Raw genomic sequence first — 27,500 nt, forward strand, 5'->3', positions numbered from 1 at the left:
ATATATATTTATAAAATAATCTTATTGAATAAGACTTTATTCTAAAGACTAATTGCTATTGTTTACTTATTTTTAAATGTGGGATCTTCAGGTTATGGGATCCTAAAACTATTTTGTCAGACTGACTACATTAATTCTACATTTAAAAAAAAAAAAAAAAAAAACAAACAAAAAAAAAACATTGTACCTATGAACAGAAAAGTAAACTCAGCTGTTTTTAAAGTAAAATAAGCTTTTCTGATATTGTTCAAAAAGTTTAAAGGCTTAATGAAAATCATATGTCACTTCTGTATGAATACAAAAAAGCAAGTATAGATCAGTAGTACCAGGTCCAGTGTGCTCTTCTTGATCTAAACTGAAGCATAGCATCATACATTGTAATACCATATTAAAATATTTCTCAGGCACATGCTTTAACTCGCTGAATTTAACAATCTTGTTTTTAATCTCTGCCAAATACTTCTTCTGGGACTTCAAGGCTGTGAATACAGGACTTATCACAGATGAAACCCTAGGCCAGCCTACAGACGGCAGGTCTCTCAGATTGTAACCAGCCTTCGTCTGACAAAAAAGATAATTTATATAGAGAACAGTTTGTCAGAGAATTTTAAACACAGCCTTTAGTCAGTGTATTCCCCTTCTGTTGATGGGGAGACATTTCAGCCTGACTCCCACTAAACACCGCCACAAGGAAAATTTAAATCACAGCCTAATGCAAATGTAGAAGCAAGGCTACTGGCACAGATCATTGTGAACTCCCTCTAGAAATTGCAGTAGGCGGTGGTGGTTAGTGGTTCTCGTAGAATGGTTTCCGTACACAGAGATGTTCTGTCATCCATAACTTGTATAGACGTACCTACATTGGCAATTTTTAAAAAGGGCTTTTATATCTTTATTATATTATTTTTATATAGTTTTATTTCTATTTAATCTGTTTGGGTTCGTCATCTTTTGCTTGTATTAGCTTTCATTTTAAAATGTTGTTTTCTTTTGCTGTTTTTATTGTTTATATTGTTTTTATTGTACTAAATGTACTTCCAAATGTTCTTTTTCTTGTTAAAAGCGTTGGTATGGCTTTCCATGAAAGGTGCTTTATAAATAAAAATTTATTTGATTTGATGATAACTAATTAACACTCAATAAGGCGGAAGTAAGAAATACTGAAAGACTTTTAACATCCACCCAGAATGAAAAACAAACAAAAAACACCCCAACAAAAATAATAAAAATGAGGATGCTGCTGTGCTTAATTTGAGTTTTTCCAAGTTAACAATGCTACACATAGGTCTGGAATAATACAGTCAGTATTCATTTTCTCTTGACTACTGTACATAGTATCCAAGTCTGTTAGTGTCACAAATGACCAAAGTTTTAATAGTTTTATTCAGTGGTGGTTTTATTGTACACTGTTTTAGTTAATTAATCTACCTTCTAAACAGTGTGGGACATTTTGACATCCTCTGGTGGGACAGAACTATATTGTTTACTTATCTGAATACTTACTGTGTGGATATAAAATTATAGCATCCCTGGGAAAAATATAAGTGACTTTTTTTTGTGAAAACTGTGTTCTTTTGACTTTGTTTGACATAATAAAGAACAGCTATTTTATTTACCTGTCTGTGTGGTTCCTGTGCCCTCCTGGGATGGTCTGGTGGTCAGTCTTGAGATCCAAACAACCTGGGGGGTACAGAAGAGAAGATTATTATAAAGAATACTTGCCTGTAAAGTCACGCAAACATAACCCCTGACATTAGCTTTATTTACATTTTCAAATTGCAAACTCAGTTTTATACTTTTGACTAACTTTTCTTTTCAATACAAGAGAATTGTCAGGTGATTGACTTCTGTATTGTTTTTTGACCATCCACCATTGACGTGATCACATTTAGTTTTGATCCAGCCCATTTTCCAAAACAGTCCTAATAAAATCAAAGGTTTCTTTGAGTTTTGAAAGGGAAATGGAAGTGTCTGTCAGACAAGTTGAAATATCAATACCATATGTAACCAAGAAAACGAGGACCATTGTCTTGCCTTTCTACAAACATTTCACAACTTACTGTTTGATCAACATGCCATCAAAAGTAACTAGTATAACTACAGAAAACTATGCCATGTAGATTAAGTCAATGTTTTGGATTGTCTTGCAATTTAACATGCATTCCTGTTTGTTCCCACTGCACCTCTGTATTGGCTTTTTGGGCCACCTTAAAATACACCTTTAACTGATCATGCTTTTGTCCACTCTGTGAAGGGATTGAGGAAGCTACTACTTATCATGTGACTCCATTACAGGTATTCATAAGCAAATATTAAAGGAGACCATGTTTGCTTCTGCAAATCACTTCTCTAAGTAAGAGGGAACTAGGCATACAATTTGAAGCATGCCATTGTTTGCATCCTCCTAACCCAAAGATAATACCAGTGCCTAAGTTATTTATATTTTATTGGATTTGCTGCTGAAGATACAGCAGTGTATGTGTGGACAAACATAAATGCAGTGTAACTGCTAGAAGGTCTTTAAAAAATCCATACTGTGAGGAAGTTTTTAAATACTGATATTACTTACTGAATGGTGAAAATGGGAAAACAAAACTCAGAGTACAGTGATCTCATTGCATTCTCAATAGACTTAAAGGAAGACATTGTTTAAAATGGCATTCCGCATTGGTCATGCTGGCAAGCCTTGCACATTTTGAACATTGCAATTCAGTCTAAAGTGCCTAATTCCTACCATATTCTTTAGGTCAGACAGGGATGTGAAAGTCTAAGAAATGAATGATCTCCTTATTCTTTTCTTTTTATTCACTTATTAATTTCTATGACAAATACCAGTGAAAAACTAAAATAAATACTCTCCCATATCAATGATAGTCTATATTTTTTTATTGAAATTAATACTTTGTGTTTTGTTTCCTTAATTTCGTTGTTATCTCTTTTAATGCTGTAGCATTGTTGGGGCCAACTGGAGAGAGTGAAACTTCACAGAATGTGGTGGTGTATAGAGACCGCTCTGTCAGCTGGTTACTTTGGGTTGTATAATCAAAGGTCTGCCTGAAAAGAAGGCCTATCAAATTCCTCCCCCCTGTGTTCCGGCCTACATGGTAGTATCACCCCGGAAGCCTGACTCATGCAACAGGAGAAGCAAGCACTTAATGTGGGCTGTGAGCTGACAATGCTCATTACTACACATGACCTGAGCCTGGTGTCTGCCATCACTGATGACGGTCCCATTCATGCTTTTGCCCTGATGCGGAGAATATAAAGGGTGGGGGGATTCATGAAATGAAGTAACCAGGATACGTCTGCAGCTAAAAGTAACACGTGGCTATGCTTAAAGATGCAGTACAGCTTTATTACCATTCTTTTTTCAAGTTAGAATTTCAATGCTAAAATTTTTTTTTTTTTTTTTTTTTACCCCAGTCAACACATTGCTTACATTTTACATCAGTGCCAACAGCAGTCTACAAGTAACTTTCATGCACATTCCTCCAGTCCCACTCTCCCGCTGACAAGTTAGTGGGAAGTTGCTGCGCGGCCACATGGATTTGCAATTATTTTCCGAAAATCTTCTATACAGGACAAAAATGAGCTTAATGTAGAAATTTATGGGGTTTTACTGTACGTTTTTCTAATTTCTCATTTTAAATCACATTCTAAGCCTGGAAATTTTGGTATATAGCAATATCTAACTATGCAGTACAATACAGGGAATAATACGTTTTTTTTTTCTGTATGCTCAAAACAAACACTTACTAACCAATGTTTTATCAACCACTATCCTGATAATATGTAGCGTGCAGTTTGCAAATGGTTATGCTTGTAGATCTATTCATTGTCAGAGTGTTGCTTGTATTGATACTTTAAATTATAAGGAAATATATACATATAATTTACAGAAAAGCAAACATGATTGTAAAAGCTGGTGGTCTAGTTGTCAAACACAACAAGAAACTAGGACTGTATACATTTTAACATGGAACTGTTACTATTGCAGCTAAAAGAGGACCAAAGTGAAATAATACATACATACACATAGAGAAAGTCGTAGCACGAAAAAGCTTTTGACATTTATATACTTATCATATTGTATATTAAAAATAATTGTATTATTCCTGTTCAAGTGTAGACTCAAATAGAAGAAAAACAGCAATCTGCAACTCAGTTTCACTAGGGCTGCACTACAGGAGTGAAAAACCATAGTTTCAAAATCGATTTTCTTAACTCTTGGTAGCATCAGGGCCTTTATCACCAGACCATGTTATTTGTTCGTTTTAATAAGGGATACACAGATTTAAAAAAAAAAAAAAATCAATAGGTTTGCACGTATGAAGAACAGATCGTACATTAAAACAGTTTGAAAGCAAAGTCAATACACAACAAAATTGATTAAAATAAATAAATACATAAAAAGAATACTGCTAGGGTTTTATATTAAAGATGGTATTATTTTCATTAAAGTTGAACTTGTTAGGCTTTTTGTACTTTTTAAAGACTGTATAAGTTATTCTGGAAAAAACAAACAAACAAAAAAACAAACAAAAACTATGCATTAGGAACAGTGTCTGGTCATTTTGATTCGTGAATGATATTTAGCTTGTATAGTATTAATAAGAGATGTAAAAGTCTAAGGTCTAAGTTTTTTGAGAGCCGTTTTAATAGCAGATGCATCCGCTGGGATATTTCAATTGCGATTGCGGCGTCACAGGCAGGGGGAAGGCTTAGCCGATCTCCCAGCGCTCCAGTTTTAGCTAGGCAGAGCCAGTTCACTGCTTGTGGGCGTGGTCTAGCAGTCTCTCATTGAAGCTGTTTGATGGTCGGTGTAGTTGAAATGTGGTTGGGTTTGGTTTGGGTGAGCTGTGGGTCGTTGAAGGCAGAAAGAAAACAGTAACACCACTTGGTGTGTGAGTTTTTGTTTGCTTTATTGATTTTTAAACACTCGGAATTGATTACAAGACAAAATCCTCACTGGTATTTATTTTTTTGGCGTTCAAAATTTCCGGCAGAAAAATTGTGTGGAGTTTTTTTTAAGAAGGAATTGCATAGGCGTAAAGGAAGGATCATTCCGTCGGACGACGCTTTTGCAGGCAAGTGAGTTTGTGGTAATCTTTGGATTCATCGGCCAGTATAGGGGGAAAGGACATTTTATTTTCTACAGTTGTTGACAGTTTAGACAGCTAGGTTTTACAACGATTATTGTTGTTTCAGCGTAGGCATTTAATACTGTATTAAATATACGGTGATATACAAGTGTGTGTATAATGGGCTGTAAAGTATTTTAGCAGTCTATTCTATAAAAATACTTCCTTTGTCCAAATCTTAGTGGGAAAAGAGAATAGTGCATTGTAAGTTACTACCGTGTGCATACAGTACAGTGATACATGAAACGGAACAAAACGGTAATAACACAACAATGGACGTTACTTTCTATCGTGAATAATACAGTTTGCTATCGTTTTTTTTCATTTTTAAATCGGAGTTATAGAGAACCAAAATACAGACGTTTAAGTCTATTGTTGTATAGAATCGGTAGAGATTTAATTCTACCTCGAACATCGATAAGAGTCTGAGCACATAAGGCAGCCCAAGCACAGACAGTCATAATTGAAATGTGGCCCAGATCCATAACGTAGCCTATACCATTGGAATTGTAATGAAACCTGTCGATCTTAGACTATTATTATCTCTCTTGCTGTGTTGATTAATCTTGGACCCTGGTGGTATTTAATTAATTAATTAATTAGTACAACTTCACATCAGTATTTCAAGTTTTATCTGGCAAAACATTAGTGGAATTTGAGAGAATAAATGTACGAAGGGGTACAGTTACAGTAATTTCAGTTAACCTAATCTTTGTCTAACCATCTACATAGCAGCATGTTCATTTACTGGTTTTATTGCCAGCTATATCTCTTAAATGAATTTAATGCTGTCTAATGCAAGCACTAATTAAATAAGTGCTGGAAATTAAACCGATCAGCGGATTCCAACCAATGATGTAAAAAGACATTGTTTTTCCTTCACTCTTCTGAAGCGTGTTGCCACATACTGTTCAGTAACTCCCAGCCAGTCTAGTGTGTGAGTTACAAATAAGACCTGTCTTTCATTCGATTTTAAAAGCACGCTAAGCAGTTGTAATGTGAACTGTAACCCTCACGGCCTTTAGAAGAATAGGTCTGCTAATTTCTTCAATGTCTTCCTTAATGAGATATTTAATTGTTTGTGTTATATTATGTCATGATACGACTCTTAAAGCAAGCTTCTTTTTTTTTCCTTAAACTGCTGTTACATTTAAATAAATATTTGCATTTTATTTTTGGAACATTTTTAATGATCATTTGAATTAGATAGATCCTTCCCCCCCACCAACCCCCACATGCTTGGCCGTCTGATTCAACAAGTAAATTGGGGTGGGACATCTAATAATCCTTCAATAATCCAAATGTGTTTAGTTGCCACATGTGGGGCAGCCCAAGGGTTTTTGGTATTGATGTTAGAAGGGAAAGGGGTGGTGTTGCATGCATTCAGATGAGTTGTTTTTTAAAAAGTACTGACCAGTGTTTAGGTCAGTGTACAGTATTCAGATTATTTGGGTTATGTTGCTGTTGTGTGTTGTTTCCCAAGCAGGGGTAAATTCCCTTGAAATGCCGGCAAGCAGTTTAATTCTCCAGCATATCCTTGTGCATCTTCTGGAAATTGTGTTTTTTAGTTGTTTTTTTTCCTGCATACAGTAATGTGATAATGGGGTCTGTGTGATTAACATTCAGGAATGTGCGCCTAACTGGCTTTCCCATTCTAAGTTGACACCACCATTTAAGCAGTCTTTTTTTAAAACTTAATTTTGAAATAAACGTTACATGGGGAATCAGTTATTTTTACAGCGTGACCTTATTAATACCAATCAAGTTTTACATTTATTGGGGAATTTATAACATGCTACTGCAAATTGCTCTACCAGTGAAGAAAATGTCTAAACCCCTTAAGGTACACAGGGAATTGAGTAGTTGTTCAAATGGTTTCTATATAAAATACATTTGAGTGATTCAAGTATCACAAGGAAACTGATCATTTGGATGACCAGATCCACCCTGTCAGTAAACCCTGTTCCATGCATGTTGCAAAAATAAGAAAGTTAGTGTAATTATTTGTGGGACCCATATGTCCCTTTTGCCTTGATTGATTATTGTGCTGTTAATTGTGCAGTGTTTCTTTAATGCTACTTGTATTAAGGGCTGGTTTGTTTTCTAGGTCAGGCGAGTGATGGAGTGCGGCTGCAGAAGGCATTAGACAGATGGGCATATAGTGTCTGAAGCACCATGAAGGTGCAACAGACTGCAGAACTCAAAAACCAAGCTACACTTTGAGGCTTTGACAGATTCCTGAGCTGCAGGAAAAGAGGAAGTAGAAAAGAAAAATAACCCAACCCAATCCAGAAAGGACATTTTGCAAAAAAAGAATATCGAGGACGTCAACCCTTTTTACAAGCCACGTGACACGTGTGTTGGATTTTTCATATCTGATTTTCAGATTCATATTTAATTATATGTGTATATAATTGGGAGGGTAAAAAAAAAAAAAAGAAACCCAGCAGTCAGGACAAATCACTTATGTGTTGCTATATTTTTTGGTTTAATAATATCTGACACTTCAGTTTTCAAAATGAGTGCGGAAGGATACCAATACAGGGCCCTGTATGAATACAAAAAAGAAAGAGAGGAAGATATTGATCTGCATGTAGGAGACATATTGATTGTGAATAAGGGGGCTTTGGTGGCGCTTGGGTACAGTGATGGAATGGAAGAGAGACCTGAAGAAATTGGATGGCTTGCGGGGTTTAATGAAACCACACAGGAAAAAGGCGACTTCCCAGGAACCTATGTTGAGTTCATGGGCAAGAGGAGGATTTCGCCTCCCACACCCAAACCTCGACCTCCGAGGCCACTGCCGGTGGCCCCTGGGCCAGATAAAGCTGACTGTGATTCGGAGCAAGGTATGTCTGGGAATTATCCTCTGTTACATTCTTTCCTTGTATATCAGCTGATAACCTGCACTGGTCCTTCCTGCCTGGACAGTCAGGATCCAAGTGACGTCATTCAGCCAAGTGGCACGCCGCATAGTTCATGTATCCTTTCTTTTCAATTGATGTCAAATTCCATTTTAATATGGATAATGATCGAGTCTTCCCTTTTTCCTTATTGCAGTTGCAAAGACTCCTGTGGCTAGAGCAATTACACCTGCTGCCCGAGGCATCATTTTAGTTAAATGGAAATTTATTGCAGGGCTTGAAAAACTCTCCTACTGTAGTCGTCTAGTTTCATTTCATTTGTAGAAATGTGTGCTGGATTTCAGCTTTTTGTCATTAAATGTATTTAATTGGTTAAACAAACAAAAAATAAAACGAACATACCAAACCTCAGATACCCACATCATTATAAATAACCGTACTCATAGTAGCCACTGTTTAAAATGATGTGTGTTCTCTTTCTTCTTTGCTGATTGATTTGCTGCAAATTATTTCTAATTTACTGAGTGCAGCAAATACATTTTTTTTTGTTTTTTTGTGTCCACATTATAATTACAACTGTTTTGTTTTTTAACTAATTTACTGCTTTCTGGAAGTGTTGCTTGTTGTTGGAGTGTTTCCATAGCAGCCCCTAGATGGCTGTAACCCCAAATGCTTGCTTCCCCTTGGGGAAATAAGGCCCAACCTTGAAGTCGACGTGAGTTTCTTCCTGTGAGCTCTCAAAATGTATTTGCTGCTTTGCCTGTTTTTAGTTTCTGTTTCTGCTCTGGATTCAGCATTACAGATCCACAAACTAACTTCCATTCTCTGTTCTTGCAATGTATTTCTTTAAAAAAAAAAGAGAGAAATACTAAATTATTTGTTTTACTACCCTGCAAGTGAATTGTGGCTCACTATTCTGTATTCAAATACATTTCTAGCATGTGAAAGAAATACAAATGGGTCCACACTGCAATGCAATCAGGCGATGTAGGAATTTGTGCTAATTTGAGGTTTTGGGGTCTCGGACCACAGTACCACAATGTTCAGTTTAGTTTTTTTTTTATAAGTTTATCTGTGCAAAAACAACTTCAGGTATCAGAATTTCTTAAGGGTTTTTTTTTGCTTCTCAAAGTATATGTTTTAACTGCAGTTCAATATGAGTTGCTCCATCACTGTGAGCACTGTTTCAGTGTTAAGCAGTCTGTATGGATTCCCTCTAGCCTAATTAATGGTCATCAGAACCTGTTCTACTGCAGATTGCCTTATCTTCTTGCAGGTTTCATTTTGCCATTGGGGAGCACCAGCATTAGGTGATGATGGGATTCATATATTTTCAATGAAATTGTCAAAATACATTTCTTCTGGGTATAATTGTTAATGTACAGCATGTGTAGCCTTTGTAATACTTTCCTCTGCATAAATGCGTAAATCCTGTCTTATGAACTATACCTTGGGCAATGTAGCGTCACATGACACATCAAGGCTGACAATCAGAAAAGTTAACTTATTAAATCTTAGAAACCTATTCTTAGTGTACAAAATGTACCCTCCAGAAAGTGGCTGAAAGAATGGTTCATTTAAATAATGTCCAGAAATTAAGATAACATCATCTCCAGCCTTAGCATTTGGGTTCAGTGATGGAATGGAAAAAGTTGATAATCTTGAGAGATTATTATTTAAATGGAATGAGAAACATATACAAAGTTTTTTTTTTTTTTCCCCTGTTGCAAAAAGTGATTGTTCTCAATTTCAAAATGCAGATCCTTGTAGTGGCCTGCTTTTTTATTTTTTTTCTAAACATTCTAACATTTTGTTTGAGATTTTTTTTTTCATTTATTTATTTTTTTTTAAATGCACTTACTGTAATGCTAAACTACAGATGGTGGCAAATTCTCTCTCTCTCTCTCAATCATAAATACATTTTTCTGGTATCTGGGTTTATAGGTTTTTGTCAGTAATGTCTTATTTTTTATTAATGTTTTTTTTTTTGTATTAGATGATTTTTGCCTGTTTAGTTCTCGTTTGCGATTTGTTGGGAATTGAAGTCAAATGCTGAAAGTCTGCGTGGCAAATAAATAGCTTGATATAAAAACAAAGATTAGAGAGCAACTGTATGTTTGTCAACCGCAAATAAATCTATAGTCAGCAGCTGTTTTATCGTTTGAGTCAATTTAGACTTTGTTTTAGCTGAGGTTTATTTTTGTTATCCTTTTTAATGCATGATGGCCTGAACAGAATAGTTTGTGTGAAAATAACTTTGTTTTTTAGAGGTAGGTTTTCAAAATACACAGCCCTGTCCTCCCTGCTACCTAGTGTTGAGGAAGGAAATAAAGGTGGGGGATTGATTCCTGTGACACCAGCAGTCAGAGCCTTCTATGGTTCCATTTACAGTCCATAGCCATTTCTCTGCTGTTCTGAAGACACAGATGTTTGCTCTGTACTGCCACTGATCCGTGAGACTTCTCCATTTACATAACCATTAGCCTTTGGCAAGAGTGCAACAAAGAACTATGCAATCGTACTGCAGGCTTAAGCAGGGCAAAATATTTGAATTGCTTGGTATGGGTGGGGGGTGGTGTTTATGAAATGAAAATACAAATCTGAACGGAGGACAATGTTATTATTAGGGATTGGCACTGATATTTATTTTGATATGATATCGATAATCTCCATAACGTAATATCATGGGATTTAAAAAATAAATAAATAAACGTATACTCACAGAGACATTGTATTTTTAGCAGTATTAGCAATAAAAACAAACAGTATAGTCAAGTTTTATTTTATATTAATATACAACAAACCCTATGCATGCCAATCATGGTCAGTCTCATGGGCAAACACCACACACAAAAGTATTAGTTAACCACTACGTACACTGCTTGCACCAAGTGACTTCACCTTTCAGGATACCGGTGTCTCAAGCTCCGGCATGAGCGGGTTATTTGAAATAATAATATTCCAAGAGATAAATTGTGTTTAGTATTGTGTGGTATTAGATGTAGGCCCTATTAGAAGCATTAGACATAATGCTTATGGTAATGCAAAGAACAAAAATAGAACTAGAACGGGGGACTTTCCACCCTACTCTTAAACTACGTGCTTCTCATTCTTCTTCAGGGATCTAAAACAGCGGGCCATTATGCTGATTTCTGCTGTTACCTTGTCTTTATTTGACATTACAAACACATAGCAAAAGAAAATAATTGGAATTGTTTGGAGAGTAGTTCTTATAAACTGACTGCTAATGTAATTTTAATTACATTAGTGCGTTGTATCAGTGTGGATTCTTTGAATTCTGGATGCGTTTGAGCTGGAATAATGAAAATGTTTTTCAGTACGGTTCTTCAGATCGGTTATGTATTTGCGGTCCTACGTCGGACCAGGTCCAACATTACAATTTCCACTTTCCGGTCCGATGTCAGAACCTGTCCGACATCATCAAAAATACGTCAAGCACATAAAGACGAGATAACCTTTCAATGGCTGAGTGAGACAGAGAGAAGCCAAAAAAAAAGCGTGGATCTTTGCAATACACGTAGTCCCAGCACCACAGACGTAACACGGACAAACACACGATAGCAGCTTCCTCATCCAGCGCTCAAAGAATATCACAGACATTTGCAGAGCTTTTTAAGATGTTATGTAATAAAATAATGACTTGGGTCACATTATTGAGGAGTTTGGTGATAAAACGAGTGTTCAGGAGATGATTTATCAGTATGCACCACAATGAAGAGTTATGTAATAAGTACAGCGAACAAGGGGTGGGGCGGGGCTAGAGATGCAGTACTGAGTGTCCTGTTGATATGCAGTGCCTTTTTAAACATGTTTTGCTTTGAATGAAATTAGTTTTAAATAGTGCGTGTGAAAATAAATTGACAGGCGCTGAATAAATGGACTGTTAAGGGTTAATTTAACTGCTTAAGCCAAGTATGGGGCTTATTGCTGCCACCTACAGGACTGGAGTGTACCTTAATCATTGCTGTTATATTGCAGAACAGTGTTCAGCATTTTACCGTCGTTGTGCTGCAGTGTAGGTATCGATATTGAAATTCATGCACGATATTGATAGACAATTTTCATTTCGTTGCCCTCCTCCTAGTTATTAGGTTACGTGATTGGTGCCATACTTTTAAAGATGACTTAGTAGAGTAAAGCACCCTTTTTAAGTTTGTCACACGCAGCTTAGTTTGCCTTTTTTTAAGGTGAATGTACAACAGGAATGTTATTTGTTTTCATGAATGTAATTCGTTTATTTTCCTTCAAGCAATAGGTTGTGCAATACTAAATTGTGGTTGTGTAAAATTGCATGCTGCCCTGTTGCAGATGTGCGAGAGGCTAATATGGCAACCAATTACCATGAAGGAAGTTCTTTTTCATGAAAGGGTTTTGAACAGATTGACTTTTTACTGATGGTACCCTACTCTAAGAATAATATGGATATAAACAGGAAACTTTGATTCCACACTTCCATCTGAATTCCCCTATCAACCCCACAGCTTGACCGGCATTGCGTGCGCTTTAGAGGCCCTCTTTTGTTCAAAAAGCAGAAAAAGAAGGTCAAATTCCATTTCTTCCCTCCACAAAGGATTTTGCAGTGTATGGTGATTTTTCTGCAGAGTAATGTACATGTAATGGAAATGTAAGCTTAAAAGGCCACTGCATTTTCTCTGACTAGCGGTGAGGTCACATGGAGGGAAGTGGAACGTTCCTTGTACTGTGCAGTCGGTCCTGTTCTGTACAGACTGCAGCTCTCCACTTCTCCCTCTCTGACCTGCATTATGTGCCTTACCTGAGGAACTACATTACTCTACCCCCCCCTCCCCCCCCAAATACACAGAGTATTATTCAGAAGAGTCTTTCCATAAGTTGATACATGGTGGAAGTAAATATATGAACAGTTTTTTTTACAAAACTGTTTTGTTTTTAAATGGCTGTTTGTGTTCGTCGTTTTGGATAACGCCCACTAGAATTGGTTGGTGTCCGTAATCCTTTCTATTATTGTACGCTAGGGCTGTCGGCATCCAGATAGCAGTCGATTAATTGGGCACACAAAATCGAATCGTTCAAATAAATATCGAAAGTTGTACCGCCCACATACATTTCGCTCCATTCCTCTCCCCACGTGATTATTTTAATATCATTGCTGTTGAGTAAAAGCTTGTGCACCACATTAGCAACAAGCCTAAAGCAAGTTTAACATACTACAGGGGAATAAAATATTTATTCCAAATAGATTATAGTACTTTGGAATGTAATCTATATTAACTAGAGACACGTTTATGAAAAGTCCCTTATTTTGTGACGGCTGCAGCACCAAACATTGCATCTTGTTAACACTTTACCACCTAAACTTCACTGTCTGTGAAACACACAATGCAGAATTATCTGCCTATAATAATAATAGTAATAATGATTTACTTAACATGCATACCTGCTATAGGTCAAGCTGATCATTACTCCATCAATGATGGAATATTTGTGAATATTGTTACATATTATATAACGGTTCATTTTGAAACACCAAACTGTGAACAGCTAGTTTTCTTCAATGTGCGCAATGTATTTACAGGCTGTTTGACAGGAATACAAGCCTGTTGTCCTGCTCTGGATTCAAGGCGACAAGCTTTTTTGTTTGTTAACATCATAATACACAGGGGGTTGTACTTGCAAAGCATTTTCAAAATGGATTCTTTGTCAGGATGGGACCAGAAAATCAGATGCTAGTTAACACCAGCAGGAAAAGAAGACCACGCCCACTGCTTGTCTGGAAGAAATACTGTAAATAGCAAGGCAGGGCGTTCGGTGCAGTTTTGTTGATAAACTTATTAATGTTATTAACAGTGCACGTTACAAAAATATAATTATTGAATTGATTATCCAGTGTTTATATTGATGTATATAATGAGGAATGGAATCGATCGAAAAATAGATTTTCATTTAAATCCTATTATATGCCCCCGTGTTTTATTGTTGTTGGTGTTAAGTATCCTTTTTTAATATTTCCAAATCCTGCTTGGCAAAAATAAAATAAGAAAATGCTAATTAAATGTACCTTTTGGAATCCCTACCTTTTATGTAGCGTCCCCGTACCTTCATTGTTTTGTGGGTGAGGGGGCGAAAATGTGTCTACAAATGTGAAGTGCTTACCAAATGGAATTCCAAGTGCCTAGGGGGTTGGGGTGGAGGGAGAACAGCATGTGCCTGTACACCTTCCAGAATCCGGTCACATTTTAGTGCAGCTGTCAAGGGCCTGCAGTATCTTCATGAAGTGTCATGTCTGTATTTGTTTGGTAAAATTAGCTATGTATTTATGAAAGTTAAATTGGAAATATCATAATTTGTGTGGATTGGTTCGCTGTTACAGGACAGTTTATGCTCAAATTACATTATTTTACGCAAACCCTGAAAGTAAAAACTTGCAATTCAAAGGTACTGTAGTTTGATGTCCAACCAAATTAACCCAGTAAAACTCACCTCAGTAAATTACTTTTAATTTATTTTGTCATGCCGTAATGCATAATTAGTGGTTGGCAACGATATGAAAATTGTGTATCCTTTTTTTTTTTTAATTTGTTGTCCAATGGCAATTTGAAATGGATCGTTCCTGGATTATGGCTAACCAGTGCACCAGATAAATTGGACCCCTTTTACACTTTTCAATTTCCAACTTTTAACAGTTGGGGGGTGAGGAGCAGTGTGTTACAAAGTGTGAGTGGCAGAGCTAGGCTTGAAGCTAGTGTAAATGTAGCATCAGGAAAAGAATGGGCCTCTGTTCACTCGCTGAGGGGCCTGTGCTGGGAGGGGGCTGGGTGTTGAATTCTTCTAGAGTATTTGTGATTCATTGAAGGCTTTGGCAGCACTTGCCCCACCCACCCCATTTTTATGTTTTGATAATGTTATTCAGTTCTGCAGAGCTTTAAGGCAGCAGTGGCACCATGCATTTTTTAACTATGGGGGTTGTCTGTACAGAACTACAGATGTGAAGATAAACTGCTTTAGTACTTTATAAACTTTTTTTTTTTTCCTCTTGTTTTCTCAAGAAATCTATCAACCTGCTTTAGTTTCAGTGACCCTTGTGGTGAGTTACTGTGCGTGCTTGCCAGTGTTTGGCATTCCATCGCTGACATTATGATAGTATTTGACCTGCAGAACTGGAAGTAAATTCTGAACCCATCTGTTGAATGTAATATTAAATGACTGTAAACATTTAATTCAACATACAGTAAAGCCATTTAGTTCTTTCTGCTGCACTGCCTGGCATTGAACCAGTAAAGCGGTTTGTGAATGACCATCAGTGAGTATTATTACACTTGTATGGGTATGCGTATGCCTGATAATAGAGATACTGTATAGTCCCCTGTTATGTAACGTCATTTCGCACTTCACATTATTTTAGTAATGCAACTTGGAAAGGTTATTCTTTTGCTGAGTGTGACAGAATCATTGGACAAGGAGGTACCTGCCCGTTGCTGTTTAACTGTGGGAGCTAATGGACCCGTTACAGTGCTTGCTCTTGATCACTCTAATTGCATTGTGCTCTGTTGTTGACTACTATTGTTACAATCACATTGTAAGCCTTGGCATTCAAAACTGAATGTTATTTTCAATAGTTTTACAGTTGATTCTGTGAGAGTTCACACTTTCATTGACAAGCATATAAATAGCCGAGCACTCGTATTGTAGTATGTGCAGATACAGTACGCTTGCTTGGTTTTTATAAGATTGTGAAATCCAGTGTAGATCTTGGACTAACTTGGTTTTAGTTGTTCAGAATTTAAAAAGGATCAACAATTGTTTTAAAAATCAAGTCTGTAAATAGTGCAGATTGCCTTGTCCATGTGTTTGAATATAACTGCTAAACCCTAAATGAATGTGATCGCATCTGTTCTGTGTTTCTGTATGGCACTGGCATGAAAATAGTGCTAGTTTGCAATTATTCTTCGTATAAAGCCATGTGGGGAATACTGTAGTAGAAAAACTAACACCATATCGTAGCAGCAGTCTGGAGAACAAATCCTGTTAGTTTTGGAAGCGAATTTGAATCCAGTTTTCAGTAATGTATCAGTCTTGAATTCAAGGTGCTTAAAGCGTTAGTGCTCCCGTGGGTTCACTAATGATGCAAAGTTTAAAAATAAATAAATCCTTTATTGTAAGTCTATATTCATATCCTGTCATTTTGTTGTAGAGCCCTGTGCGGTTTCATGTACATGGTTCCAGAATTTAATGGAAATAAAATCAAACCTCTGCTCCACAAACACTAGTATCTCAGATCACTGTGAATTGTAGTAAGTGAACTTCTGAAAAGTGTGAAACTCCAGATTGTTGTTTGATTAGCTTTTCAGCTGCGCAGTCAGCAAAATAAGAACAAAACTTGCCTTGTAAAGAAGCTGCTGCAGGGCTGTTAAAAGCTGTCAGCCTGTTATTCTTAACATTTCTGTTGTCAGAATGGTAGAGGGGCTTACTGATAGATGTTTCTAAGCTTTGTTTTCGGAGGCTTTTTTTTTGTTTGTTTTTTGCTGCACTCTATCCATGACCATGACAGGAAGAGAATTTAGTTTGGAAAGTATACAGAGGATGCTTTATGCAGCTGGAATGTAGGCCTCCATACAGTAACAAATCTGTCTTTGATGCTACCCTGAAGTACCCAGCCCCAGTTTCCATCTCAAGGTTTTTTTTTTTTTTTTTTTAAGGGGCTGTGTAGTTTTTGAGGTCTGACGACCCAACTGTGAAAACACGTACATTTTTTTTAAAATAAATTTCACACAAGTAAAAAAAAAAAAAAAAAAAAAAAAAAAAAAGCATGCAAATTTTACTTTTTTATTTTTTAAACTGGCATACAAGGTACAGTGGTTTTAAATATGGTTAGTGTTAAACATTCGTGCAGTGCCCAAGTTGAATGAATGTTCCTTCCAAGCATATGTGCAGTTCAGCTGGAAAGATCAACACACACAGCCTTCTGCATCAATGTTACACATTGCATAGTTGGAGTTTGAGCTAATGTCCCTGCTCCTTTTCTGGGCCCCACAAGTGTTACCATGAACATCTGCTGCATTGAATAATATTCTTAGAGATTCTGGTTGCCAGGCTTCAGCTGGGAAGTTTGCTTTCACTTAATGGTAGTTAGCAGACCAGGCAGCTGTGAGTTGGGTCTGTGGTCTTCGTTTAACAGGTGCACAGCTAGTGCACGTTGTTTTGTGCTACGGTAGAGGTTAAAGGATCTTTATTTGTTATTGATCGCTATGAATGTACAAGGTTGCTTTGCAGTTTTAGGATCTCCCTGTTGCAGTAATACAGTGTACTGTGGTGTTGACGCTAGGTTTTCCATGCTTGTTCCCCTTGCAGTACAGATAAAGAAATTAATTTGTGCTTAATAAACCTGTTTCAAGTTTCTTTTAGGTTGTTCCAATGTGATGATTTCAGTGGAAGTATTACGTGCTGATGAAGCTCTGGATGTGATGAGTGCAGACAGTATAGTGCCTTTTTCAGTGATGTGTCCTGTAATACAAATATTAACCTCCGTTAAGAAGGAAACTTTTTTTAAACAATTTTTTTCTTTTATATTTGCAAATACAGTGAAACGTTTCAGGTGCAGGGTATTTTTTTTGTCTTACGTTGTTGGAGTTTACTCCAGCCTACTGAAAATACATTTTAGATGTGGTTTTCTATTTAGAAGTTTTCTTAACTACAAAGTTTATATACTTATTGTGCAGTTGTTAAACGCCAGTTATGGAAATAAAAAAAGGAGTGTGTGTCTGCCAGAGATTTTGTCCTTGTGGATATGTCAGCTTATTGAGGGCTATTACAGGTGCTTCTACAGAATGTTACTTTCAAGTAAAGCAAAGATATGAGACTAATCTTGCAATTCCAAAACTGTCTATCTGAATGTTACAACAGAACTGAATGTTCAGTAGCACAGAGGAACACTTTGTTTTCACCATACCTGTAGTGCATGCTGTACTGGACCAATACATTTGTTTTAGCCTGCAGATGTGCATCCTTTGAAGTTTCAATTGGATAGGCAGTAGGTTTTTTACATGCAGTAATTCCTCTTTCTCAAAGCCGTTAAAGATCCAAACAATCTGAAAAAGGAGTGTTTTTTCATTATGAAGTGAAAACAAATACTTCAAAACAAATACTTTTCCTTGGTATTACATAAATACAGTGAAAGGGTTATTGCTTCATTAGGAAACACTTGTTAGCTGTACACTTTGCCTTTTTAAGCTGCATTAAAGGGTTTGTTTCATTGTGTTTTGTTTGTTTGTTTTCTACTTTTAAGAAAGCCTTCAGGAGAATTGGGAATGCAGAGGTTTTACCAGTTAACATTCTGTATGAAACTGGCATCAGGGGGCTTATACTGTAGCACCAACAAAGCACCTCATTATATCCCTTGAAGCTTTCAGAGAGCATGTAGATAAACATTGTCAACATACATCATTATCATTTAGTCCATTTTTGTCATTATTGTACTGTAATGCGATATATAAAGTACATAAGCTATACATGTGCACCAAAAAAAGCGTATTCCTTTTGTCATGATATTGTTAAGATATGTACCCAAGTGCTTGTCAGAGATATTGGGGGTTCATGTATGAGTTAGCTGTATGCCTTTAAGAAGAAAGGCATGATGGGATGTCAGCTGATATAAAAATACTTAGGTGCAGAGAGGTGCTGTATATTATTACCAGCAGAACACTCCAGGTTCATTCCACAGTTGGTAACCAAACATGCCTGAGTACCGTTGTGTAAAAAAATTGCTTAAATTATTGCATTCAAGAAATTTATAACAACAAAAATCTAAAGAGAAAAAGAGAAAATAATGAAGAGCTGTAATGCAGCCAAAAGCTTCATAATTAAACAAAAATGGAAGTAGAGTGTATAAATAGTTTCGAGTCCCACAAACAGATTTTTTTCATCTGTTGCATCTTCTATAGCAGCCTCAACTTTGTTTACAGTCAAGAGTTTAAGGAAGATTTAATTGCGCCACAGATTCCCCAGTTCAATGAGGAGTTGATAATATCTCTTTAGTCGATGAAGCAAGCTAGCTTACTTGACTGCAATACAATAAAATGTCATTCACTAAATGTAGCTCTCATATTGTGCTAATGCAATTATCGAAAAATATTGTGCTTGCTGTGGTGTATTTAATATTGAAAATAGCAGAATGAACTCGATGCAATTTAAACTTGTTCTTACTGAAAAATAAATGCTCTCGGATCAGGACTTGACTAACGTTGAGCATGGGAGTTGCAGCTTGCTGTTTCCCATATTACAGCTGTACACAATTAAAGGTGCGGTCACCAATGCCACACACATTTTCCAGTCTTGTGTTGCAGGGGCCTTGATGATCAAAGTACATTTCTTTTTTCCTTGTTGATCTTGCTTTGCTGCTGGAATAAAACTCCATTGCACTAATGGAGTACTTTGTCAGACACTACAAGTAGACCACTGCTAGTGTAGCAGAGGACACTCATCCCACATTCTCCCCCATCAGCCCTATGTGCTACGATGAGATTGGTGCCCCTTCCTACCTTTATTAAACAGCTGGAGCATTCTGTTTAACCTCTGTTCTTAGAACAAAATGTGGTTAGTAGCATAGTCTGCACTGTGTTAGAGAAACCAGAACCTTTCAGAAGATTGTTCTTCCGATTGCAATGTGGAGCATAGTTTAGCTTGGTATTTGCTCTGGTTTGTGTGTTGTTTTGTTTTGGCTTTTATAAATGTATCCAGAGTACCTGGGGCATTGTCTATGAATGTAGGGGGAGCGAGAGAAATTAGAGGACCACTTTAAAAGCTTTCTGGACTCTTGCTCTCCTTTAGGCAGCATTCAATGAAAGCACTTGACAATTAATGCACAGAAGAATCTGTGGATAGATTAGAGATTCTGTTACTAGTACGTTCTCACAGTAGCCACTGGTAAGCATGAAGCAGTTTTAAAGATGTTCTTATATTAAGCTTTATGATTTGAATTCCAGAAGCTACATTAAGTTTGAAGAGTATAATTGTGGTAAAATAATATTGAATACAAGTAAATTACAGGATTCCAAAACCATTTTAAAGGGGCAAATGAACTGTGTGTATTTGTGTTGAGTATATTTGTACAGTACTTTGATGTTTGTTTAAATGATAACATGCTGTTTATTCTTTGAGGGGGGACATTTCAAGAACATGATTGCCTTGGACCTACATACATACATAGATAAATAAATAAAATTGTAACTAATACATCTTGAAACGTACCACAAAAAGGAACCGAGGTATGTAGGAATATATTTAGTTTGCTGGTCTTTTCTGGAGTTTGGTGTTTTATTGGACTATATGTGCGTGAGAGTGTGCACATGTGTGTTTCATTACTTTATTGCCTCAAGAGACTGCTGTTTAAAATTGGCAAATCTTATTGGATGAAAAGCATGTCTGCTGACTGGATTAGGCGTATGTAGCAGAGAACTGGCCCAATGTATAAGGAAAAGCAGAACCCAACATGTTAGAATGGGGGCCAAAGTTCACAGGGTTGGGGGATATATAATATATATATATATATTATATATATATATATATATATATATATATATATATATATATATATATATATATTAAATAATGTGTGTGTTTTTGATTTGTTCTGAGCTGTTGATAATTGAAAATGAGTACTCCGGTTAAACATGTCACCTTTGAGAAGCTGTGATTTAATTTCTGTTGTCTAGAATTGATTTTGTATAGAGATTTCAGGAAAATTACAACCTTTTTGAAAGCATGTTTTAAATGAATTAATAAATAATTTGTTAGTGAGTATAAAAAAAAAAAGTCTAAGTCTTGCTAGATTTAAGGAATAGGAAAAGCAAATTCGTAGTCTTTCTGCAAGGTACTGTGCTGTTGCCGTGCTAATTATTCATTTTGAATTTTCTGTACTTATGATCCCACCACAATTATCTATGGACAGAGTTTTTTTTTTTTTTTTTGCAAATAAGGATCTCCTTTTAAAATTTATTTAAATTTTAAAAACCTGTAAAGTACTGTAAACCCTAGTTTCACCTAACTTGTGATAGGAGGGATTATTTGCATTTTTTAATTTTTATTTTATATTTCGTTTTTTATTCTTGAGCCCCATTAAGTTTTCATGTGCCTCCTAATTGAGTCATTATTACATTTGTAATGTTAACATTCTTTTTTGGTAGAATAGTTAAGAGGCCAGTAAACTGCATTTTATTGCAGTTCATTTTGACCTTTTTTATTTTGCTTTTAAAATGTACATTAAACAGAAAGGATTTAACAAATGTGCAGTATCACACCATTATCTTTTTATGTGGTTTCAGTTAAATAACAAATTTAAAAAAATAACCTTGTTTTTTATGTTTATTTTTTTAAAGCTATTGTATTGCCAAGACCCCTTTTTAATATTACAGTATGATCATATGAAAAGAGGCTTTGTTTGTTGCAGATGTCTGCGCTCATTCCAGATACAGTACAGCTGGGCATTTTCAGAGAATTGCATTGCAAAAACATAAAAAAAAAAAATTAAAATCCAGGTTGAAACCTTGTACTCAATATCCAAGCTTAAGAGGCATTTCACTTTCCAGAGCTGCATTGCAATGCAAGCAATTTTAGCTTCTTACTGGTATTAAGAACATAAGAAAGTTTACAAACGAGAGGAGGCCATTCGGCCCATCTTGCTTGTTTGGTTGTTAGTAGCTTATTGATCCCAGAATCTCATCAAGCAGCTTCTTGAAGGATCCCAGGGTGTCAGCTTCAACAACATTACTGGGGAGTTGATTCCAGACCCTCAATTCTCTGTGTAAAAAAGTGCCTCCTATTTTCTGTTCTGAATGCTCCTTTGTCTAATCTCCATTTGCGACCCCTGGTCCTTGTTTCTTTTTTTGATCATTGGGATTGCACAGAATATCTGCAGATAAAAAAATGCTTCAGCGGTTTAAGGAAGTACAAAAAAAAAAAAAGAAACTTCCTCCTTTTGGACAAAGTTTACAGTATATCTGTAGCCTAGGGCAGTGCAGCTCTGAAGACAAAATTAGTTTTTGCAAACATAGACAGTTACATCTCTCTGGGTAAAACAGGGAAGTGAAATTAATTCAGTGAATTAACTTTGAAATTTAGCTTTTCAGTTTTACATATTTAGTGCTTCCAAAATTTTAGGTAAGAAAACCTAAAAAAACAAAACAAAAAGATATTTAATGGCCAAGGATTTGATCCAGTTGTTACAACAAAACCAGCAACACCAGAAAGACAAGTGGCAGGTTGCTACTCCCAAGTTATTTATTGGGCAGAAAGTGTGCACTTTGCAGCTGGTTTCTAAACTTTACTACACAGGTAGTAGACACATTAGTGTAGATGTGTGCAGCTCAGAGGTAACTTTAGAAACTTTCTGAAAACTTGCATTTCCTTAATTGCAATAGTCACTGAGCATACAGCTTTTCACCTGTGTGTACCTGTGTATTAATTAAATTAATAATAATAATAATACATTGGCAAATAGTAATCCTTTAAATGGGAAATGAATGTTCTGAAGCAATTCCTCATTACTGTGTACACGTTGGCTTTAGATTCTGTCCCGCCCAGGGGCTGCTTTGCAGAAGACTAATGTACCTCTGACTCGCTTTTGAACCTCAAAGTCATGTGCTCCACTATCGTAAGAAAGGCAGCCTGTGAATGACGACTGTTAATTCTCAGGCATTCTAACGTCACTGTACTGGCAATGTAAAGTCGCAGAGACCATAGAAAGGGAGTATTAAAATGAGCAATGCACGCAAATGCAGGGAATATTTTATTGTGCGCTTGCTGAGATTAGTCATCTGCAGTTTAATGTTAAGCAAAAAAGGAAAATAGCACAGCTTCTGACATTGACGTAGCATCAATGAAGTAGCATTAAGGGGGAGTAAATAAGTAAATGTTTCCTTTTTATATAAATTACTCTTTGTTGCACACAGTGCCGCCATGTGGATAAATAATATACTGCTCTGTTTATAAGAGGTTATTTACTACAGATAGTCTGTACTAGAAATGTGTATTACTCTTAACTATAAAATAATTCAACAGTTATTTTAAGCACATTTGTATTTGGGTCATTTTAAATAATCTGTTTGAGACCCCAGTTGGTTGCTTGAGTGTCCATACCTAGTATTTTTCCACAGTAGCTGGGCCACAGCCTCACCTTGCATGCTGTTGCTACGTTGGTATTCAGTGCAGAAGGGCCAAACTTAAAGGTGCATTCCTTTTTGCTCCCAACTGGTGCCGAAACCTGCTCGTCTTGCCAGGAAAACTAAGCCCAGTAATTGGCAGAAAACTGGAGTAGACCTACCTGACTGGTTGTGAGCACTGCCTTCTGTAAAAATAGTCCTGGAGGGCGAGTGTCCTGAAGCTGTAACATGTAATCTTGGTTAGAAGACCTTTTCTGATTTTACAGTTGGCCTAATAAATACCCTATGGAGGTTGTTGATATTGGATATACACAGAGTTTCCAAGGAATTTAATAATCAAGTAAATCATGATTACTGTCAAAGAAAGCCTTATGGTGGACTGTAGCGAAAGTATGTCCCGTCTGTAACATAGTTTTGGTGGAAGATTATTCCTGAAATGTTTCAGTGTTTTGGAAGTCTTCAAAGCAAGCCTACTTCATGAAACCAGGTACGTTATTCCCTGCAGCATTTTTTCAAAAGAAATGTAAGTATAACCTACAGTCATTCTTGGGCATGTAATTTACACTTAGTTATTGAGGATTGCCAATTGAGATGCCATAGCTGTTTTACAGTGTTTGTTTCTTTTTTCAGCTGCAAACACGCTTCTTCTAAATCAAGCGATGGTACTTGCAGCCTTAGCAAAGTGTCTGAGGAAGATCTTTTTGTGAACTGATACTGTATTTTGATAATGGTTTTTTGAAGGAAATGGTCAATGACAGAATACACGGTCAATTGCTGCGTTCTGTTACCCAGAGCTTGCTGCGCCGGCTGCTCTTGGCTGCTGTCTTTCTGACGTCACACACAGCTTTTAGAGAAATGCCTTCTCCAAACCTTGCAGCATAGCATACATTTTAATGTCCTATATTTACATTTGTCTGGATTATCAACAGTCAGTTTAATGTAATTGATAAACATTAACTTTATCGTAAAATCATACATCCCTTATCACAGATTTAGTACATTGTTTAAATTATTTATTTAATATAGCGTTGACAAGGCTGTTCAAAGTTTTATTGTATAAAAATTTAATATTGTTCGCCTCTGCTAACAAGGTGGCAGCAGTAGTTTGAGTGGTTATTTGCATTACGATTAGCAGGTCACTCGTGATCTCTGCATCGCCCCTTTTGTTCACAGCCGCAGCCAGCCTCCCGCAATAACATTTCAAAGCTGTGCTGGGCTATGCAGAATCTGCACATATTTGAGTGATGTCTACAGCGCATCTCTGAGATTCTGTACAGCACTGTGCAGAACTGTGGAAACCTGCACTATAAGAACACGACCAATGTCTCAAACAAAACTAGCACAGACCAGGGACTGCAGCAGGATAGCTTACTTATTAACAAAGTAGTTTTGTTTAAACTAGTTGTAACAGTATTCCAATTTACTTAGGCCAGTGAAGAAATCTTTTTACTAACTCCATGTGTAATAATCATTGGAAGCTTAGTTGTGCAATGTCGTAAATGTAAATCCAATAACACGTTTTAGTATTAAAACACCTTTTTTTTTTTTTTTTTTTTTTTTTTGCTATACGGATTTTATTTATCCAGTTGAAAAAATAAACAACTCATCTCTGCTCTTAAATAATAACCTGTGTTGCGTGTTTGTGTTAAGCAAAAGACCGATCATTTCCCAATTCTATTTGCCATCGGCTAAACAAAGTATTGATTTATTTATTTGTTTAATTTTATGCGTTACAATGTTTTAACAAACTACACCACCACGTCATTTTGAGCAAATAATAGATCTTAATACTGTTGTAATATAATGTTGAGTGCACAACTAGGTTATTTTTTTTTAATTACTCTGTCTTTATAAAAAAAAAAACGTACCAAGTCATTTGGCATAGTAAAATACTAAATACCAAATGTTTAAATCATTCCATGAAAGGAAGCAGGATTTGTTGGTTTTATTTTTGTGAATTACATAATTTAAGTGATTTACATTAGTCTTTCTTCTTTTGAGCCTTTATTTGATAACTTGCATGATGTACTGTATACTGTGATATTAAGGTTACCACGGTATTTATTTTAACGGTTACCATACTGTGCAAATTTTATACTGTCCCGTCCCAATCCTACACCACTCCTGTACCTATCAAAGTCGAGGATACATTGCTGCCTCACACATTGACCACGTGGAGAACGCTGTCTTGAGAATTACCTCTGAAAAAATTATTTCTGGGTTCTTTTTAATGTTTTTAGCAAGCTGACCTACTGGCCTCCTGAGGCAATGGAGTCAGTGCCCTGGTTGAATAACACAGATGCACATAACATTGCATGATGGTATTGCCTTTGTTCATTTACTAAAACAGGTGCATGGGATGAAGAGTGGGGCGTTTACTTTTCTTTAGAAATGACCTAGTTTTTTTTTATTTTTATATATTCATTAACTTTTAAACTTTATTTATTTATTTTTTTAATTGGTACTGCCTGTGTACTCAGTATATAATCTCATAGCACATCAGTCCAGGTATAAAGTAGAGCTGAGTCGTGTGTGTGTTTCCTTTAGTGGCACTAAATAACCAAGAATTGAGAGAGTTGCTGTAACCAGTTTTTTAGTTAAGTTATTTCTTGTCAGACTTTGATCTTTAAAAAAAAAAAAAAAAAAAAAAAAAAAAAAATCATGAAGGCAGTTTCTCTTTTTTTTTTTTTTTTTTTTTTTGGCTCAGCTATGACAGTCCACATATTCAGCTCGCAGTTGCGGTACAGTTTGAAGAAACTAATTTGTAAGAGGGGCGCAGGTGTACAATATATACACTTAACAAAGAAATGCAGGAGCTCATGTTACAGTAGGAGTGTGTTACGAGATGGAAAGGTATCAAATTCAGTTTGAGGTTGTGTTAACTAGGAAATCCTGGAATTGTTGTATTGTAGTGGTTGAATTAATACCAAGGTGGACAGTTCACGGCCGAGGGTTTATTTTTTGGGGTTGGTAACTATTGGACCAGCTGTGGCTGAAACAACATTAGTTTTCTTTTCTAAAAGCCTTAGTTGTTTGAGGACAGTTGTCTGAATTTGGCACGTATCATATTCTAATTGGAGTGTGTCTTTTTTTTTTTTAAACATTGACGATGGTTTCTAGACTTTTCCACATGCAGAATGTGTGTGTTGATCCAGGTATAACACAGATGTGGTTGTGATACTGGGATGAGGTGGATGTTTGTAATCAGATGGTGCTCTATGCAAGTGACAGCCAGCAGTGCACACATGTCGGAAGCTGGAATCCTGGTGAGATGCAAAGAACATTTGGTGTCTGGATTTGGAGGGACAGCTAAGGGAAATATTACCTGATAGGTCTGTGCATTTCTGTCATTTTCTGTTTGACAACTGATCCTATGCTCCTGGTGGCAGGTGTATCAAGTCTCGCTGTTACCAAGAAGCAATCCAATCTCCCCCTTTCCACCTCTCCTGTCACATCTGAATAACTGTCACATGTACTTCAGGAAAAAAGCATTGGTCAGTTTCTTATGCATAAAATATAGTAGTACCATTTTTTTTTTTTTTTTAAAGCATATGCATCAAACCTTTTTATTTCTCATCCAGTATTAACTTGATGCCTTTACAAAAAATATGTTGGATGTGATTCCAGGAACTCTGTTTCCTAGAACTCTGAAGGCGCCTTTCTGACAGATTTACGACAGTGTAGAATTTCCCCTGCTGTGTGAAAGGTTAAACCTGAACTCTAGATGATTTTAACCTTCAACGGTACACCTCGTGGAAGATAATAATTTAAAGTAATGCTTGGGGCTAAATTTAATTGTAATTCTATTTATTTTTTAAATGTCAGAATCCTTGTTTACATTAACCTATTTTGACTGTTTAATAAACCATCATTTTTAGTGTAATTTATGCTTCTACAATATTTGATTGCGTTAAGGACTTCAAAAACCATTACTTTCTTGACTTCTGCATAAAAACAAATATGGACTGCAGACCTTGGCTCATAGTGGGGAAACTGTGGCCTCTTCGGGAAGAAGTGTAGTTACCTGCAGCTTTGGGCATTATAGTCCCCTGTTGATAACTATAGTTTTTCCCTCTATCTATATATTTACTATATAGATAGATAGGCCTGTCTGTGTCTCTCAACCAACTACAACTGTAGGGTTACCCAGGATACATTTACTACTTGTGTTGCAGCACTGTTAAGAGCAACCTGCAGTAGATGGCGCTGTCACCCCTAATACCTACCTATATATATATATATATATATATATATATATATATATATATATATATATATATATATATATATATATATATATATATTATATATATATTAGTTTGTTTACTGTATTTTCTTTGCAC

At 36.2% G+C, this 27,500-nt stretch overlaps 1 protein-coding gene across 3 annotated transcripts in view; it reads left to right on the forward strand.

Annotated features, from left to right (window-relative positions):
* Positions 1–4,807: 4,807 nt before the first annotated feature.
* Positions 4,808–27,500, forward strand: part of LOC121317026 (phosphatidylinositol 3-kinase regulatory subunit alpha) — a 42,465-nt gene continuing 19,772 nt past the window's right edge. Inside the window, exons 1-2 of one of the 3 annotated variants that reach the window (XM_041252569.1) lie at positions 4,808–5,091; positions 7,249–7,990. In XM_041252569.1, the coding sequence (XP_041108503.1) occupies positions 7,660–7,990 (331 nt within the window). In that variant the 5' untranslated portion in view covers positions 4,808–5,091; positions 7,249–7,659. Of the gene's footprint in view, positions 5,092–7,248; positions 7,991–23,619; positions 23,645–27,500 lie in introns of those variants that run through there. The other 2 variants (XM_041252578.1, XM_041252586.1) reach the window with 2 other exon arrangements.

The sequence above is a fragment of the Polyodon spathula genome, chromosome 1 (genome assembly GCF_017654505.1).
Source record: "Polyodon spathula isolate WHYD16114869_AA chromosome 1, ASM1765450v1, whole genome shotgun sequence".
NCBI lineage: Eukaryota > Metazoa > Chordata > Actinopteri > Acipenseriformes > Polyodontidae > Polyodon > Polyodon spathula.